Here is an 18,875-nt window from a genome sequence, read left to right as displayed (position 1 = left end):
GGTAGGGAGGGGAGGAATGATGTATCCACAATGAAACCAAACAGAAAAAGCTCAGGGAACCCATTGGTATTCTGACTGTAAAGGCAAAGGGGAATTAGTCATTCACTCCCCCATTTTTTTTTTTCTGGGGCCTTCTATCTCTATGCAAGGAGATGTTTGTTCTGGGTGTTGCTCTGTAGACTGCTTTGAGCCTGGGGACTGTGGGAAGCATCTTTACTTAATAGAGATTCTAGACTTAAACCTGGATGTTAAAACTTCTGTCTTGTTCTTTCTCTTTTAAAGGCACAAGTGATCCATATGTGAAATTTAAGCTGAATGGGAAGACGCTGTACAAAAGCAAGGTCATATATAAGAACTTAAACCCAATTTGGGATGAGATAGTTGTGTTGCCAATACAAAGCCTTGATCAAAAGCTGCGGGTGAAGGTAATCATAGATGCTTTTCAAATCTCCTCCTCTAGTAGAAATATTTCTCAGTATTTTTTCCATGACTTCTTAAAAGTTAACTTGCCCTTATTAATCTTGAAGGCTGGGTATTAATGATAGAGAATGAATTCTTTATACCATTAGCAGAGACTTTATGTTTCTCTCAATTCAATGAGAGAGGCTCTATAGCAAAACAGAGTGAAAATAATATCTCCATTGATTGTATTCAAATTTACTGAATGTGGAAGAATTATTACTGGTAGTGCAACAGTGACAGGTACTAAAGCCTTTCTCATTAGGACTAACTTTATACTTAATAGAGTTTCAAGCTACTGGGTGCAAGCATCAATTGCTCTAACATCTGGGTTAACACTGCATGAGTTGAGTGCAGAATGGGATTGCTATAGAATATTTAGCAAATTTCTTATTTAATTGGCAGATCTACTCACCATGGAAAATACTAAATTTTAATGAGAGGCCATTTAAACTAAAGAGAGCAGTACATTGTGCGTAGCATTTTAATTCATATGAATACGACTTGAAAGTCTTTTCTACTGTTGTTTGGTCCATGTGTAGGCAAAATGGGCAATACTGGATAATTTTGTTCTCTGAATAGGCTTGGCTAAATTTTTCTTTACCTATACTGGGTGGATTATTTTAAGATCTGAAAGGTGGATTTCAAAATTTCTAGCCTATTGCATTTGTTAATCATTTAATAAACTTGATTGGTTTATTACCATTTTCACGTGCATTAACTGGCCTCTGCCTTTTGTAGGTGTATGATCGAGATTTAACCACATCCGATTTCATGGGTTCTGCATTTATCATTCTCAGTGATCTTGAACTTAACAGGTATTGTAGTTTTACATCTTAATTGTCATTACTGCAATTTTAGAAGGAACTCAAGATGATGTTAAATGGTACTTGTTTAGATCAAATAACAAAATAATATGAATGACAGGAAGAGTGCTTTAATGTGTTATAACTCTCAACATATTTTCTGAGACTTGCTTTCTAGATGTCAAATGTTAATCAGGCACTAAGTCATATATTATGTATTCTAAAATGTATATGGGGTTTTACTCATTCATTCATTAATATTCAGGGTCATTAACCTAATTTAAAACAAACATGTATATTTTATTTGGGTGTTAGGAGAGGGAGATAAGTTAACCAACTGTTGAGTTAGACAATTCCAAATAATTTTTCTGGTTGGCTTACGTTCACTAAATTTAGGGCCTTTTTAGCATTGTGTCTAATAGTTTTCCAGGAGAAGGAAACTTTTACTTTAAACTCCTGATGAACTACAACAGTAAGTGCTACTGTTAATAAGTGCTACATTTATTTTTCTTTTATGACTCGTAGAACAACTGAGCATATTTTAAAATTGGAAGATCCAAACAGTTTAGAAGATGACATGGGAGTGATTGTGTTGAATTTGAACCTAGTAGTAAAACAGGGTGATTTCAAGAGACATGTAAGTGTGACCCTTTTGTGCTTTTTAAACTTGTCATTGTGATTGTCCTTTGGTTGCTGGGCTGCAGATAACTGACATTTTTACTATGATTTTGGAGTGGAAACATTTTCATAGAGTTAAAGTGCCTATCTGTGGTTATATACATCTTCTCTTTTGAAATCCTGAAAAGAAAATCTACTTAGAAATTAATCTCTATTTTAGTTATGGACATGGTTAGCATTAGTGTTATTAAAACTTACATAATACATATGGTATGTTCATAACTATCATACAAAATATGCTTTCAATTATTTAGTAGTAATGTTTTAGGTCCCAGATAACTGAGATATTTTTTCTGTCATGAAAAGCAGTTCTCAGGATTTAATTATTGATTGCATTTTATTAAGGTGATTGAGTATACATTTGCATCATTCCTCTTTTTTTTTTAATAAAATTTAGCTACTAAGTGCTCTATTGGTACTGCTTTGAGAAAGATGCAGATTTTAATATTCTCTGGTCTATTACATTGAAATTTCTAATTAATGTTCTACCCACTGAAGATGCCTATAACATCAACAAAACATTAGACTTCACAAGATAGAATCAATTGAGACTCTTCTTATGAGCACATTTGTTTATAAGAATCATAATGTCATTTTATTTTTAGGGATTATGCATGATAATTCCAGGAATTAAAATAAGACAAAATGAGTTTTGGTTAATTCATTTGAAAGATATTATTAAAGCCAGCTAAATACCTATTTGAAAAAGAGTAAGATGTATAACAATTTCACATGTGCAGAATCCACTGTAAAAATCTGAAGCTTATTAATAATAATGCCTTTAAAAATGTTTCTTGAATTGAGGCAGTGGGTTGCTTAAGGAGAGAACTTTTTGTTTTGGCATAACTAGTAGTTTTTAAATAACTTATTTAATTAAAAATATCCTGAATGATTTTCTAGGAAACTCATAAAGACAGCCTTAGAACACTAAACTTTTAATTGCCAGAAGGTCAACTGAACTCTTGATCTTTAAATTTAAATTCCTTATTTGTGAGAATTTACTTGACAGCAACAGAAGAAAACTCTATTAATTGCTTTTTAAAAATGTGGCACTATTCACATTTAGGATATCAATAAAGTTGATATTTTGATGTTAAAATGTGTTATTAATACTAAAAATAAACTTTTTCCTTACTCACGTAGTGATGGAGTATTGTTCTCTAACTTCCTCTCAGTCTTCTTCTATGTCAATGGTACTGCAGGTGATAGGTTGCTTGAGTTGGATACTAGGTTAGAATAAAATACCATGTAAGTAAGTATAATTTGCCACATGGTTGTATATTTGTTAACATATATCTGTTAAAAAAATTTTAACATACTTCAGAGGTATTTTGAAAATTAGATGATTTCCCAATAAAAATAGTTATGTATTGAAATGACTATTTTTGTGAATTTTTCTGTAGTATATTTGATTATATTTAACAGTCATATTGGCTCTTAAAATACACTTATAAATATTGCTAAAATTTAGAATTTTAGTGACATGACAGTTTCAGTTTATTTCAAATTGCAGGCCAATTAATATTAGATGCAGTATAGATTTGTTTTGCTGAAACATCTCAAAGAATATCACTATAGTTGGCTCTCCTTTTACTTGACCTTCCCTATCCCTTGTGTTGAAGAATTTTTCAGACTTTCTGCTCACTTGTTTCCATTCTTGTTCTTTTTTCCTGGCAAGGGTTGATGTACAATATATTTATTTTTTATATTCTTATAGATATATTATAACAGAGAAAACCTTGCCTGTTTGCATTTATTTTGACTGGGTTTTTTTGTATACTTGATCAAAATATTACCAAGGAACAGTTAATTGAAGCATAATTTATTGGAGGCCATATGTGGTTATTCAACTTACAGTACATGTCATGGGCCCTTTGGGTATAATAGACAAAAGAAAATGTTTGTTGTTTTCATTGAGTTTAAGTTTATATTTAAAGAAAATCTTATATAGAGTTTTTAAGTGGGCATGACTACCACTTGGGACTGGAGGGCACTAGATTATTTGATCAAAGTAATTTATAAATTTTCTTTTTTTTTTTTTTCCTTTCTTGCGGTGCTGGTTATGGAATCCAGAGCCTCTTGCATGCTTGGAAAGCTCTCTACCACAGAGCTACAACCTGCAGTCCTTAAATATTATTTTAAATTAAACTTTGTTTGAGAAATTTCAGTTTAAATTCCTAGTCTTGTACCTGTTTTTTCTTTACAACACCATGAGTTGGTTTTTGTTGCTTTAGAACCACACTGGCAAAAACCTTCATCTATGCAATATTTTTAAATTTACTATTGTGTCTAGGGATTTAAATATATGTGAGCATGGTACAGTCAGAAGGTAAGGCTCTGGCTGGAAGAGACTGGAAGACAGAAAAATATGCTTTTTCCTTTCCTTTGGAAAAATAGGATTGTAATTAAAATAATGGACTCTGTCATCTTACTGCCCGTGTTTAAACTCCAGTACCACCAATGCTCTGGTAAAATTCTCATAATTATTTAACATTTCTGAGCTACAGTTTCCTTATGTATGAAATACGGATAAGAAGAGTATCTTTCATATGGTCATGAAGATTGAGGTTACCAAATAGGGTGCTTGGCATGCTGTAGAGACATTCAATATGTGGTATTTCATAGCACAGCAGTAAGTCAGCAAATAGTACCAGTCACTTCCCTTTTTATCCTGATCTATTTTGTCTTTTATAATCATTATAAAAATCAAATGAAATATTATCCATCAAAGGGCTAAAGAGCCCTGTGTACCTATAAGATGGTAATTAATTTTGGTGCTTGAATTGGGTGAAAATATTCATTGTCGTGTGGAGAAAATACCAGGAAACCTGATTTTAATACCCTGATTGTATTATCATAACCCCATGTCGTGTGCTAAATGTTGAATCCTGTTTCACCAAGGAAAGCCTTATTCACAAAGAATATTTTCAAGTCAGTTCTGTACCATTGTGTTCTAGTTGCTGGTCAATGGAGGGTAAATGGGTTTCCCTTAAAGAATATTTTTTTGAATTCTCATTTATTGGGAAGACATTATTGGCCAAGTGGATAGGTCATTTACCTAAAGGTATTTTTTTTCTTAAGCATATCAGTAAATGGGGTCTGCTCGATTAGATACATAATTGAGTTGTAATCTCCCAAATTCATCCAAGTTTTAACATCCAGTTAGCTGGTTAACCAGCCAGAGTAGAGCTTTGAAGTACTGGATGGTCATAGAAGTGATGAGAGGATTTTGCTGAGAGAGAATTTTAATTGTAGATGAAATTTAGCAGCTTTCAAATGACAAGTGAGAGATCAGAAAATAACAGAAGATAATTTTTGCTATTCAGAAAATTTTTCTACCCTCCTACACAGTTATATTGACTCATTTTTATTAATTGGACAATAATGATTTAGGATTTTTTTCTGTCATATTGAATGTTGTGTCATATTGAATGAGCTATGAAAGTGAACAAATTGTGTTTTCTGTTATCAAAACCTTGGACCCCTAATCATGAACTAACATTGGTAGTAAATTTTGTAAATTTCAAACAGGAGAATTTTTTTTAAGAGATAAAGTTATACTGCCTTAAGATAACTTAAAGAACAAATGTGGACAGGTTTTGGGTTTCACTTGCCTAGAACAGGTGAAGCCCTGGGTTCCATCCTCAGCACCACATAAAAAAGACAAATAAATAACAACAAATAAATAAAGATTAAGTTCTTAAAAAAATAAGGAACAAATGTACTTCTAGAGATTGAAAAGTATTCATCTGTCATTGCCTTTGCATACAAAATGCTTTGAGAAAATTATGTAACACAACAACATAAACGTGGTGAGTGGTGATTTTTCTTTGTTACTGTTTGCTCAAATGCACTTTCATGGTACCTTCCAAATTTGGTTATCACTCATGTGCACGTAATCTGCACCATATAATATAATATAGTTACATTGTTATCCATTCTGTTTCTCTTTAATTTTGCCATGTTCAATGTTCATATCCATGATCCATAGCGATGGTCAAATCGGAAGCGCCTGAGTGCCAGCAAGGTAAGTACGCTTGTTTTTTTGTTTAGATTATTTGACTAAAACTTTAAGCTTGTAACAGATACAGACGTATATGTAATTGATATTATCCATCCTTTACTTGTAACCACATTCTCTGCCTTTTACTGCCAAAATGAATAAGAAAGGAACAATGTTCCTTTAACATTTTATTAAATAAAGGCATATCCAGATGTTTGAACTTACACTTTTTGGAGTGATGACATTTTATATGTATTGGCCATGTTAGAAGTTTACACTTCATTAAGCTTGGATTATTTATAATGTAGCATGGTTCATTTTAGTCCTTTAGGAAGTTATTTACCATTAGCTTGACACCAGCTTTGATGTTATAGGGGCAATGTAATAATTGATTGAAAGGACTGAATATATGCTATATTTTATAAGTCTCCATATTTTTTGGAAAAAGTCACTTTTTGGTAAGAATTTCTTTTAAAGATTTTTTAATATAATACTTTTGTTTGTTTTTACATTCCTAGTATCTTTAAAAGCAAAATTTATAAATATTTAATTTAGAAAAAGCATAAGTGTATCAAGGTAGGAATGCATTATTTAATAATTAATTGTTATCAAATTAGCAAAATTTAACTTAGGTGACTAAGTGTAAAAGTTATTTTAGAAATAAGCAAATCCCAAAATGTATTTATAGCTTAATTTAGCACCTCTATTACTTTTTAAAACATTAATAATCAATAAAAAAATTCTTATTAAATGATGCAATATTTCAAGCTGTTCAGTTCAGTTTCTGAATGGTGGTAGGGTGGTTTGCAGGTGGCAGGAAGAAGCTGCACAGTCTCTCTGTATACATGTATATACCCACATATCTGAATACACATGTGACATCTCTAAATTATAACCTAATGTACCTCAGTTGCCTACTTCTCTGTAAAGTAAGGAATTTGAAACTGGTGGCACCTCCAGGTCAGAGATTCTGTGGTGTATATGTGTGTGTATGTGAGAGGGAGAGCAATTATAATCCATTGTATTTTTTAAAAATCCAAAGGAACCAAAGTTCTGACACGCATTTACTAAAATGCTTTGCATTTTGAACATTTTAGAATAAGTATGATAAAGTGATTTGTTATCCTACCAGTTCGCCTGGTTCCTTACACTCTTGTTCTTTTTAAAAATAAACTTAAGAGATGATAAATAATAGTGCAACACTGTCTTTAAAATTCCTCCAACTTTTGCTTTATTCCTTTATAGTCACTAGAGGGTAGAAGAACATCATTTCTCACCACAAAAGGGAGCCCAGCTCTCGCTCTCTGTATTAAGAGTTTCTGTAACCACCCAAAGCAGTAAAGTTTCCCAGAATGCTTTGTTGAAACCTGACAAAGCAGTATTTTCTCGTTTATTGATTCTGCTGCCGCACTAAAACACTGGTACTGTACATCAATAACCATCTTTAGTTAGGGAGCTTCGGTCTGTGGAAGAGCACTGGCAGTTTGTTGAAGAACATAAAGGCTAGAAAGAAAAATTGTGAGCTTGGGGAATATTGGTGTCTAGGGAGGATAGGAGAGGTTATGGAAGAATGGCCAAAGGAATGAAGAGGGATAGAAAACATGTTGATGGCTTGGATAAAGATATCAAAAATATGAAGGGAACAGAGGATCCAGAGAGCAGTATTTATATATATACTGCAGAGTTGTGTCTCAAAACTGAGTTGTTGTCTTTTTTTTTCCTCCAAATCATGGTAGTTTCCATAATTTTGACTTCTGTATACTGGGCTCAGGAATGTAATAAATGCCCAAACCTCGTATTTATACTTAGTTAAGATCATAGATGGATAAAGTTCATTGAAAGCTTCTTGTGATCTTATTTGTGACATTTAAGTTATGGATTGGTGAAGGCTTTTTATAGTTATGTTGATTGTTTTGCTTCTGGGAGTTTGCAGTTTTAAAAGAAAAAAGTGAGATATCTTTTTGGCTTATCAAAACAAGTCAATGAAAACTGTAGGCACTCTGATTAATATTGTAAAAGTGGTTAAAATATCCTAGTTGGCCTTTTTGGTATTTTTTAACTAGAAGTTTCTTTCTTAGGATTTTTATATTGAGTAATATTTGGCATGAAGATTACTTCATTAGGAGTATCAAATTTTACTAGTTCTGATATAGTGGATTAGTATAAAATATCATTGCCTTTTTTTAACCTCAGTGTAATTCTTAGAGCAATTTTGTTTAGATTTTTGATTCTTTCCCCATAACTTTATAATTTTGTATCATCCCAGATATTGCTGAATGGGAGAATCTTGATAGACCCTCTTCTTTACTGTTTCCTTACTATTCTGCCCCACTTTTGATATAGGAAATATATAGAGATTGCCTTCAAAAATAGATACAGGTTTCACCTAAAAGTCTTTATAATTAGCATTTGATTGGGAATGGGGAATTTGATTTAGAGAATTAAGTGGGATGCTGGAATAGTAGGAGTCAAATTGTAGGTGTAGGAAAGGGTAGCCCTTGTGGGTCATCAGCTGTGGCTACAAGTCCTTAGATCTTGTGGGTGGGGCTAGGATTAGGGTGCAATGAGGAGGTACCTATTGTGCAAAACATAAGAAGACACTCCGGCTTAAATATCAGCTCTGCACTTTCAGTAGCTTGATTGTGAGTTGCCAGTCCTGGACTCTGAAATACTTTAAGTAAAGGTGTTTCTGTAGTACTTTAAGTAAAGGAGAAGAATAGACAAATGGAACAGAGATGTAAACACAATTAGGACAACCCAAAAATCAAATACTAGATGATTAACATCATTGCCTTTGGACACAACATTCAGTTTCCTAGATGTCAGAACAAAAAGATAATCTTGTTGGATCACATGACCTTCATTTTTTTCTTCTAGTTTTTAATGGTAGGAAATGGCATTAAAAATATTTCCCCGTCCTAAATTCTGAGTGTCATTGGATATTTATAATCCTTATCTATTTATTTAATCTTTTCTTAGTTAATTCTTTTTTTATTTTTAAGTGGAAAACTTGAGTGATGACAGTCCCTTATAATTTCAAAATATTAAATTTAAAACAGAACTTTTATAGCTAATGTCTTTGTACACACAGATTATTTATGTCCTTGGAACTGTGATAGAGTTTTCACCTACAAATATAAATCTCATCTTCCGTGTTCATGCACATGTGGGAAATTTAAAAGGCTTTCTTTTTATCCTTATGCAAAGATTTTTGTGCAGCTCTAGAATTTATGGCTACAGGATCCTCTTCAGATGATGTAAAAGAGCTGCCGGAGAAGGTCTTGTCTGAGAGCCTGTTCCCTGGATGTATGGATCTTCTCATGTCTTGCTATAAAAGCTGTTGACAAGGAACAGTAGTTTTACATGTTGAAAATACTTGAAAGGAATATTTCAGTGAAAGCTTTTATAGACCCATGTTTCCCCTTCGCTTTTCAAAGCAATGGTCAGCAGAGCTGGAATCCTGCTTTACCATTCATTTTTCTCACAAGCTTAGTTCATTTTTTTTGTGCATGTGTTTTCATTTAAAATGAAATAATAAGAGTCAATATAGGATGTGTTAGCAGTATGGGACACTGATATTGTTAATCTTTGATCACTGAGAGGATACTGGCCCAGTATTTGGCACCTTGTAGATATACCCTAGTCACTGTCTTTTCTCATTGCATCCCATTTTTGAATTTTGTTATATGTAAGGAAGTATTCTGGATAATCACTCTTTGGTGTTGGTCACCATCATCAGCTAAAGAGTTTGGCACAGATGAATGTAACCTTGATATCAATGGCTGCAGAGCCAACACCGGTTTCTACTCCTTTCTTTCTAGATCTTTCTTTGCTCCTAACCTCTCTGCCACTTGTTACAGATAGGAGGTACTGAGTTGTCCTTACATCATCCCTGGGTTTTTTTTTTTTTTTTTGGTAGCCACACCAAGGAATTAGGCTACTGGACTCCATATCACCATCTCCCCATTATGCCTGTCAGCATATAGCCCAAATAATATTTGTTGCTAAGCTGTAGCCCATTTTATATGTCTTTAGAATACAGCATGTTCACTGTTTTGATGAAGTATTCCTAGGTCACAAACTTTTGAGGCCTTAGAAGTGAATCCTTTTACTACTTGAGGTGAATGAAAGCTGCATCGTATATACTTCTAGGCCCAGTCTCCTTCTTCCCATTCTGCCTCGACTATGGTTTGTCATAACCCAGAGGCAAATGACTATTTTCAAGGTTGTTTCATGTTCATGAGAGTCCGTATGCTTATAAGCTGAACACCATGCCTTATTTCTACTATGCATAGTCGACCCGTGTGCTTTACGTGGAAATCACTTTTTCTCTCTTAGAAGAGCGGGTGTCGGTATGATGGCATGGGGGCTGAGGAAGAGTGCACATGAATGGAATGAACATAGAAATAGCAAAAAGTTCCCATCTCTTGGGAGGAAGGAGAAAAATAACAAAACCCTGATGGACTATATTTCATCTGTTATGTCTGCTGAGGAATTAGGGTCAGGACCCAGAAACTTTGCTCTATCTCCTGGTGCTTGTTTCAGTTCAGTTCAGGTAGAGTGGGCTTCCCCTGTGATGGGTCATCTCCTCTCTTTTCACATCCCCAGCTGCATTAAGATGACAAATTTCACTTATAGGTGGGGGCACAGATATGGAAACCTGAGCAATTCAGCTAACTGAGTGAGTGCAGATGAATCGATTTATTGTGGGGAGAAAGAGCGGAACACAGAAGATTTTGCCAGCTGGCTCTGTTATAGCACATCGAGAATGGCCCACCCCGCCCCCAACCACAGACTCTGCTGTTATACCTTCTGCCTCAGCACACCTCTCAAGAGTGCAAGAGAAATGTTAAAGTAATTAAAAAAAAAACTTCTTTAAATTACACACAGAATATGTGGCTCACAAACAAAACTATTATGGATATAGCATTTGCAGAAATATTTAGGGTTAAATAAGTAGAATAAAGGTCTTGTGTCCTTTTCTATCTGTGAATTCTACAAAAATTTCTCTTCTATACAGCCTTTCAGAAGGAGAGAAAAAAAAAAAAAAAAACTTGGACAGCAGAGAGCAAGTCCATCAGATCAAACACGACTGCGTTAAATACTAAAATGTTCAAAGTCCGACTGAGATAGATAAAGGCTTTGATGGAAAGTGGATATTTCCCAGGGACATTACAAGCAATAATCCAGATGTTATGGTGTAATGCAACGAGTGTCCATGGATAGATCAGGAGCTCCAGCCAAGCCACGCCTGTATAGGCCTCAGCCTTGCCCTCCCATGCTGTTCCGCCATATGGAACCTATCTCTAGGCCCCCTTAATAACCAGCTTTGGATTCCATTTTCACAGAGCTCATAGAGCTAAGTGGAGCTGTTTTATGGACAAGTTAGATAGAAGCCTTTCCAAGATAAACATCCAATTTGAAATTAGGACATACCAAGCTACAGAATTATTTTAGGGCATATTTCATGGAAGTGCTGCCATTTTTCTTAGGCAATTGCCAGACTGTAGGATGCCCTTTGATCCTGTGTGGACACGACTCCCTATTTTATAAAAAAGGATTTTGAAATAGTTGCAGTGCTTAGGGAGGAATATATCTGTCGGAACTTTGAAGCATGGCCGTGGGACGGGTCATGCCTTAGCTTGTTGGTTGGCAAGTCAAACTTTTAGAAAGGGGGGTTAAAAAAAAGGAAAAGAAGGAATTGCAGCAGGAAATATGAATCAAAATCTTTTTGTTTTAAAGGTAGAAGCTTTTGACCCATATACTATAGAAGCTATAAAATCTAGTAAGTATATTTTGTAGGTGTATACACATCTGTGAATGTAAACACATCTATGCCTGTCTCCATATTATGGTGTGTTGTTATTAACAAATATAATGTTACTTAATTTTAACTCTTTCACAAAACTTTAGTTGAGTATATTTCTATCTGTTCATGATTGCTAATGGGAGTTAAGAAAGATGTAAGAGGAGGACTTTTATTCTTTTAATTCTTTACCCATTTGCCCACCCTGTTTTGAATCAGCACCTCTAAATAGTGTATGTGTGTGTGTGTGTGTGTGTGTGTGTGTGTGTGTTTGTTTGTTTGTTTGTTTCTGAAAAAAAAAAAAAAAGCAACATGTATCCACTGCTGCTTTGGAAGTAGATCTTCCCTGAATGATCAACAAAAGCCCTGGTATGGTGGTGTTGCATAGTTTATTTTTATGGTGGGATGACGTGGGCTGGCTGAGGTAGGCTGGTATATAATTAACATTGTCCTGACATACCATTTGTTGTGATAAATTGTTACTAACTGGTGTCCAAGAAAATTGGTGTCTAAATGATCTTGAAAATATAGTGAGCGGACGACAGGAGTGAATATATAGTGTTAGAAATTCATTGCTTGACTATGATGCTGAGCACCATTTACATTCCTAAGCCCATTTATTTCTCCTTCAAATAAAAAGTCTATGCTTGTGCCGTTTCTCTCATCGAGCTGAGAACAAAAATGAACGCTGCCAACTGGATGCAGCACGTGGATCATGTGGGGATCCTAACTCAGATAGATCATAGAAAGACATTGTCTAGACCTTCAGAGAAACATGAATATGTGCAGGTATTTAATGATATCGAGGAAACTTTTTTATGATTAATTTTGTTGAGGGTGATCATGGTATGATGATTATGTAAAAACAAATGCTGAATTTAGCTTTAATATATTTTAGCCAGAAAAAAATAATGAAGGGAGAAATGAACTAAAGTAGGCAAAATGTTGAATCCTGTGAGTAAATACATGGATATTTATCATGCTGCTTATTGTCTTTACCTTTTGGTATGCTTAAAATTTTTACATAATAGAAATAAATTAAAAATATTTAGAATGCAATCATCTTTATCATTTAATAATAAGTAATGTTTGCCTTTTTCTATATTCTGTTCAAGGTATTTATGGGTAAGCATAAATAATATAATTTAGTAAAAGAAAAAAATAGGTTAATAGTTAAGTTTTCCCTTCTAGGTCCAGCTGCTATATGATACTTAGTGTATCCTCCTTTCCACCCCACCCTACCCACTCAATCTGCAAAGCTCATTTGGTCAGCTAGGCCACTACAAGCTGAGTTTGGAACTGTTACTCTCACAGGGGCATAGAGATTTCCAAAATTGGTCCGAAGAATAAGGGGACATGGAGACATATTCAAATGTGAAGGATAAATCCATAGTCATTTTGAATGTCCAGGGATACCATGTCTCCCAGGCATGCAAAGCCTCTTTCTGATATCTCTGTTCCCCCAAATGCCTTTCTTCCCTTCTTACTATTAAAACAGTCCAAGGCCCAGTTCAAGGGTTCTTAGCAAAGAACAAACTGGGTGGGAGTGTATACCAGTGCCAAATCAGAGTGTTGCTTATGCTCATCCTTTGCTATACTGTTATAAGTCCAAAGCTGCAGAAGCAAGTCACATAACTATGACTGCAGGGCTGAGAAACCAAGGAAGAATAGCACTTCTCCTCAGGCAAGGAGTGATTACATAATCCAACACTGAAAGCTGGAATTCCTAAGATGGCCAGAATTACTCCCAATAATTATCAGTACATTTATATGTCATCTTTATTTTTTGCTCTAGTCCTCTTTGATACGCAGTCTGAGGCTCTCAGAGTCCTTGAGAAAGAACCAACTCTGGAATGGAATTATAAGTATAACTTTGTTGGAAGGGAAGAATGTCTCAGGAGGAAACATGACCGAAATGTTTGTCCAGTTAAAACTGGGAGATCAGAGGTATAAAAGCAAGGTAAGTTCTATCAATGCCACAACAAAGATGATGTCTTTCAGAATTTAAAAAAAATTAGCTAAAAACTACTTTTCTATTATAAATTTCACAAAAATAGAAATAACTTATTTTTAGCTGTCTTAACTATAATAGAGAACATTACTGAAAACAAAATAATGGTGTAGATGCAGTCAATTAATATGAGTATTGCTTTGATTGCTTTGTAATTTGTTTTAATAGAATAACTCAGAGCTAGATAAAGCTTTGAGTCATAGTTTTGAATGCACGGTTTATTTTCATTTTGAAAATAAAAATGGTTTCAGAGAATTCAGGGAAAAAAATAGCTGGATGTCTCCAAAATCCTATATAAATAAAATCACATACTGCTTGAAATCTGGATTAAAATATAAGAGATACCTGAAAAATTTTTTTCAAAATTATATACCTCTGTGCTGTTTCTCACTTATTAGTGTGAATACCAAAAATAGTTATCTAAGTGCTGCTGGTTTTGCTGTGATTTTTTTTAAAAAATAGACTACAACACTATTAAAAGTGAAAGTAATGGCATTTTTAGCTGTCTTTAAATCTTCTTATTCTGTAAATCCAAATTCCATTTAATTTTTAATCTTAGTAATTTGGTGTGGATTTTATTTCAAACCATAGTCTCTAAACCATGGAAATTAATTAGTTTTACATAACTGTCAGACAGGAATATTTCATATGTTTTATAAATCAAAAGAGCTAAGGTACTTGAAAGTTATGTCACTTGTCAAAAGCCACATAGAATAAAATTCAGTGGAAATTTTTGAAAATAGAAAAAAAAAAAAAGAAAATAGACCCAGGATATTTGCAGTTTGGACTTTCCAGCATTGAGAGCATAGAAGAAACAGAAAACTTGGAAAATGATTTCAGAAGGCAAGAGGTTGTCTTATGCTGCACAATTTCCAGTGCAAAATCCAATATTAGCCATTTTTAAAATTTCAGCACAAAGGAGTAGAGGAATAGGCACATGTTGAAGAATAAGTTATAAGGATTGTGAAAAATCTAGGGTGAGTTATAGCAGAAACACATAGATAATTATTTTAAGCTGGTAGTTTTAGGCTGTACTTTATAACCAATGGATCTGAAGTAACCACATCTCCTTTAGCCAGTCAGGGTCAGGCTCAGGATTTGTGGGAACTTATTCACCACTAGGAACACAGCTCTTTGGACTAAGGTGAAGTGTAGAATTTGTCCCGTATCTGCCACATTGCCCTTTGGGGAACACTACATATATAATTCGTGGTTCTAATACATCCCTTTTTCTTCCTGGTTTCCAAATGCTGTGATCTGATATAGTGTAATTTGAAAGCCCAGTTAAACGACTTCTTGTGACATTGACTACACCTGAGATCAGAGTTGCCCCTGTTTTTCTCATGCATAGATAGCCATTGCTAGGATTTAGTAGTTGATGCTGTGTCCCTAGAGCTGATACACAGTGTTCAACATTTTTATTCACACCTTATTCATAAATTGGATCTCCATAGATGAAAGAAAGATGAAAATCCTGCCAATGAACCAAACACATATATGGTTTGAAATTATTCTTAGAGAATACAGACATAGTTGTAGAACTTTCAAACTACTCTTATTAATTTTCAAGTATGGCTGCAGTGGAATTTCCACGTCTTATCCCCACTTTACTGTCTGGATCCAGTAACTGGATTTGAGAAACAGACATCAATGTACAAGTTATGGGTTTCTCATTTAATGCATCTGATCAATGTTAATTAAGACCCCAAAACAGTTAATTTATGTAGTTCCTAAGCCAGCACTGAATGCATAAGCCAACTAATATGTTACTTGCATTTGATTTTCCAATTAGTATTATCTTCTCAAGAGAGAAAAATTGCCCACTGTCTATTGATGTACATCCACTATATACACATACCAATGGGTGTGAATATGATATTTTTGGTTTCTTACGTCGTTCTTCTGAACTTGGATAAATTATTGAATCTAAGACCAGTTAAAGTAGCCATGTTTTGCCAATTTCTGAACCCTCGAAGTCACTTTTATTTAATAAAAGGAAGTTGAACTTAATAAGGGGCAAGTCTATAGTCACAACCTCCTGCCATTTAGAAATGAAATTAAATGTGTAGCTTCTATAGCAATGTATGACGTTTTAAGAAAATAAATATTATAACTGCATGTTTTCTAGACACTGTGTAAGAGTGCAAATCCGCAGTGGCAGGAACAGTTTGACTTTCACTACTTCTCTGACAGGATGGGCATTTTGGACATTGAAGTGTGGGGAAGAGACAGCAAAAAGCACGAAGAGCGACTGGGCACGTGAGTCTGCTCTGCTTCTAACCTGTGGGAGCTTGTGCGTGCATGGGGCTGGTGCAGAGAGGTTGGGCTGAGGGAAATAGCTTCTGTGCCACCCCAAGAATTTCCTGTTTTTAATTGATAAATTCAGTATTTAAAAACCATAGATAAAAGAGAACAAAATGCAATGGTTCCTCAATATTCACGATGCATTGGTTCCAAGACCCTTCTGTAGATACCTAAATCCCCAAGTCTTAGGTCCCTTGTATAAAATGGTGCAGTATTTATGTACAACTCATGTACTTCCTCCTCTACATTTTAAATCATATCTATATTAACATAACTACTGATACAATATAAATGGCAAGTAAAATGTTGTTATACTATATTATTCATTGAATAAAAACGCCCTCAAAATGTCCTTGCATGTATTCCATACTTTCTCCCAAGGTTGGTTGAACCTGAGAGTGTGGAACCAAAGGGCCAACTATAGTTTGTATCAAGAATTCTCTGAAATATGAGGTTCCAACTCACCTTTTGGAGACTATGTTTGTAATAATTTCCAGCATAGAGGCTGGGGTTGTAGCTCGATGGTAGAGCGCATGCCTAGCACATGTGAGGCACTGAGTTTGACCCTCAGCACTGCATAAAAATAAATAAAAAGTAAATAATAAATAAAATAATTGTTTTGAGAAACTTTCAAGTATATCCTGTTTGGGTTTTAGAGCGCTTGCCTAGCATATGTGATGCACTGAGTTTGATCCTCAGCACTGCATAAAAATAAATATATAAATAAGTAGAAAGATAAATAAAATAAATAAATGTATAATAAATAAAAGAATTGCTTTAAAAAACTTTCCAGTATATCCTATTTGGGTTTTGCTATATAGGACTTGGTCTCTTAAATTCCAATGTTCTTTGTAGCAGACTATAATGAAATCCACCAAGGCCAATTCTGTTTTGTTTTTCGTTTCTTTACCTTGGACTCTCCCAACTTCATTGACACACTCCTCCACATACGACAAGTTTTACAGCTTCCTCTTAGGGTGTAATAAAGAGTGTACTGGAAGCACAAAAGAGATGCTGCTAGAAATACAGGTCACCTTGGATCTGCAGAACTAGCCCTGCAAGCTCCTTTTGTAGATGAGAAAGTGAAGCAAAAATTCACAAATGAGGGGCTGGGGCTGTAGCTCAGTGGGAAAGTGCTTGCCTCGCATGTGTGAGGCACTGGGTTCAATCCTCAGCACCACATAAAAATAAATAAAGATCCTGTGTGTTCATCTACAACTAAATAAATATTTTTTAAAAATCACACATAACTTGGAACTGGACTTGAGAACCATGAGTTCCAGAGTCAGGATTTTATATTTTCAAAGGCCTAGTTCTTTCAATCAAGTCATCATCGCCTTCTGTTTATCCCACAAAAATAAAATTTGTATGCATATCTTAAGGACACAAACATTGAAAAGTATCTCAATTGCTATGGACCTCCTGTTTCAAACCTTGAACTTCGGGTCAAGGATATGCCTTGGCAATGGGAGGTCCTCTTTTCACTTCTCTTCCCCTGTGGCCAGAGCATCTCAAATTGGCCTATGTTTACCTTGCCATTCCAGTTGAGGACAGAGTTTTATTTTTTTTTTTATTTTTTTTTCTTTTTTTTTTTTTAATTTATATATTTTTTTTTTTATTGGTTGTTCACAACATTACAAAGCTCTTGACATAACCCACTTCATACATTGGACTGAAGTGGGTTATGAACCCCCAATTTTACCCCAAATGCAGCTTGCAGAGTCACATCGGTTACACTTCCACATTTTTACATAATGTCCTATTGGTAATTGTTGCTACCTTTCCTATCCCCTGAGGACAGAGTTTTATTATCGAAAACTGAAGATTGAAAGTGACTCATCTAATATAATTCTTTAATTTTAAGGAAATACAGTGGCCTGGAGATGCAAAAAAAAAAAAAAAAAACAAAAAAAAAACTTTTTTTTTTTTTCAGGTAGCAAGGATTTTAGAGGCAGAAATGCCATGTCACTCAGCTAAAAATATGTCTGACAATACTTTGTAAAGGTCTTAGACTTGTACCCACTGCCCAGGGTTTTAGCTCTTCTTGCTGTCATTGCTCCACTCTCCCTCAGGAGTTTATTCTGAGATAGATGAGTGGGGAGTTGATATCCACAGAAAATTCTTCCAGTGTTTCTCAACAGAAGGTCCCTGTTGTAAAGAACTCTCTGACATGTTGCAGGATATTTTTAGCTAAACCTGGCTCTCATTCACCTGATGCCAATAACTTTCCCCAATTATTGAGTGGAATGCACATTCATCTGCACATACACAAGCATATAGAATACCTGCAATGCAATACACAAGTCTATATGCTTCAGGGGACCGGCACTGCCAGGACCTCTGTCAGTTGAAGTCTCTGCTGTTCGCTCGCTATGTGCCATACCCTGGTTCCATTGTTTAATGCAATGTCTTCAGGTGCAATCTGGCTTATCTGGTGGGCAATAGTTGCCGCTTTGTTTTCAATGTCCCAAGCCAGGTTTGTGTATTTATATAGCAAACCAGGCCATGCCAAACTTGTCACCTCAAGCAGGAGACCTCCTGTGGGCCAGCATCTCATGGATGATGCCTATCAGGTTACTGGTCTGACCTTCTCTCTCCCTCTTGTGCTCAAACCAGGTACCTGAACTGACACAGATCCAGTAATGTCAGTACTTCTGGCATTGTCACTGCTGTGACATAATAGGGTCCTAACAATGCAGACTGTAGGAGAACCAGAAACTTTAGTGCTAGCCATGGATCAAGGGTAAGTTACACAAAAGCTGAGAATCCTGTGTCCGGCAATACAAGTGGGCATTTGACCCTCTGGTG

The 18,875-nt window shown here is 35.0% G+C and overlaps 1 protein-coding gene across 1 annotated transcript in view; it reads left to right on the top strand.

Moving 5' to 3' along the window:
* The window catches only part of MCTP2 (multiple C2 and transmembrane domain containing 2), a 221,089-nt gene that overhangs the window by 93,149 nt on the left and 109,065 nt on the right, over positions 1-18,875 (top strand). The window contains exons 5-10 of the mRNA XM_081290239.1: positions 283-425; positions 1,201-1,277; positions 1,791-1,902; positions 5,935-5,970; positions 13,548-13,712; positions 15,892-16,022. Coding sequence (XP_081146365.1) covers positions 283-425; positions 1,201-1,277; positions 1,791-1,902; positions 5,935-5,970; positions 13,548-13,712; positions 15,892-16,022 — 664 coding nt within the window. The remainder of the gene's footprint in view (positions 1-282; positions 426-1,200; positions 1,278-1,790; positions 1,903-5,934; positions 5,971-13,547; positions 13,713-15,891; positions 16,023-18,875) is intronic.

The sequence above is a fragment of the Spermophilus citellus genome (genome assembly GCF_964194105.1).
Source record: "Spermophilus citellus genome assembly, chromosome: 4".
NCBI lineage: Eukaryota > Metazoa > Chordata > Mammalia > Rodentia > Sciuridae > Spermophilus > Spermophilus citellus.
The sequence above is the reverse complement of the archived record's forward strand: the minus strand, read 5'-3'. Positions and strand labels throughout refer to the sequence as shown.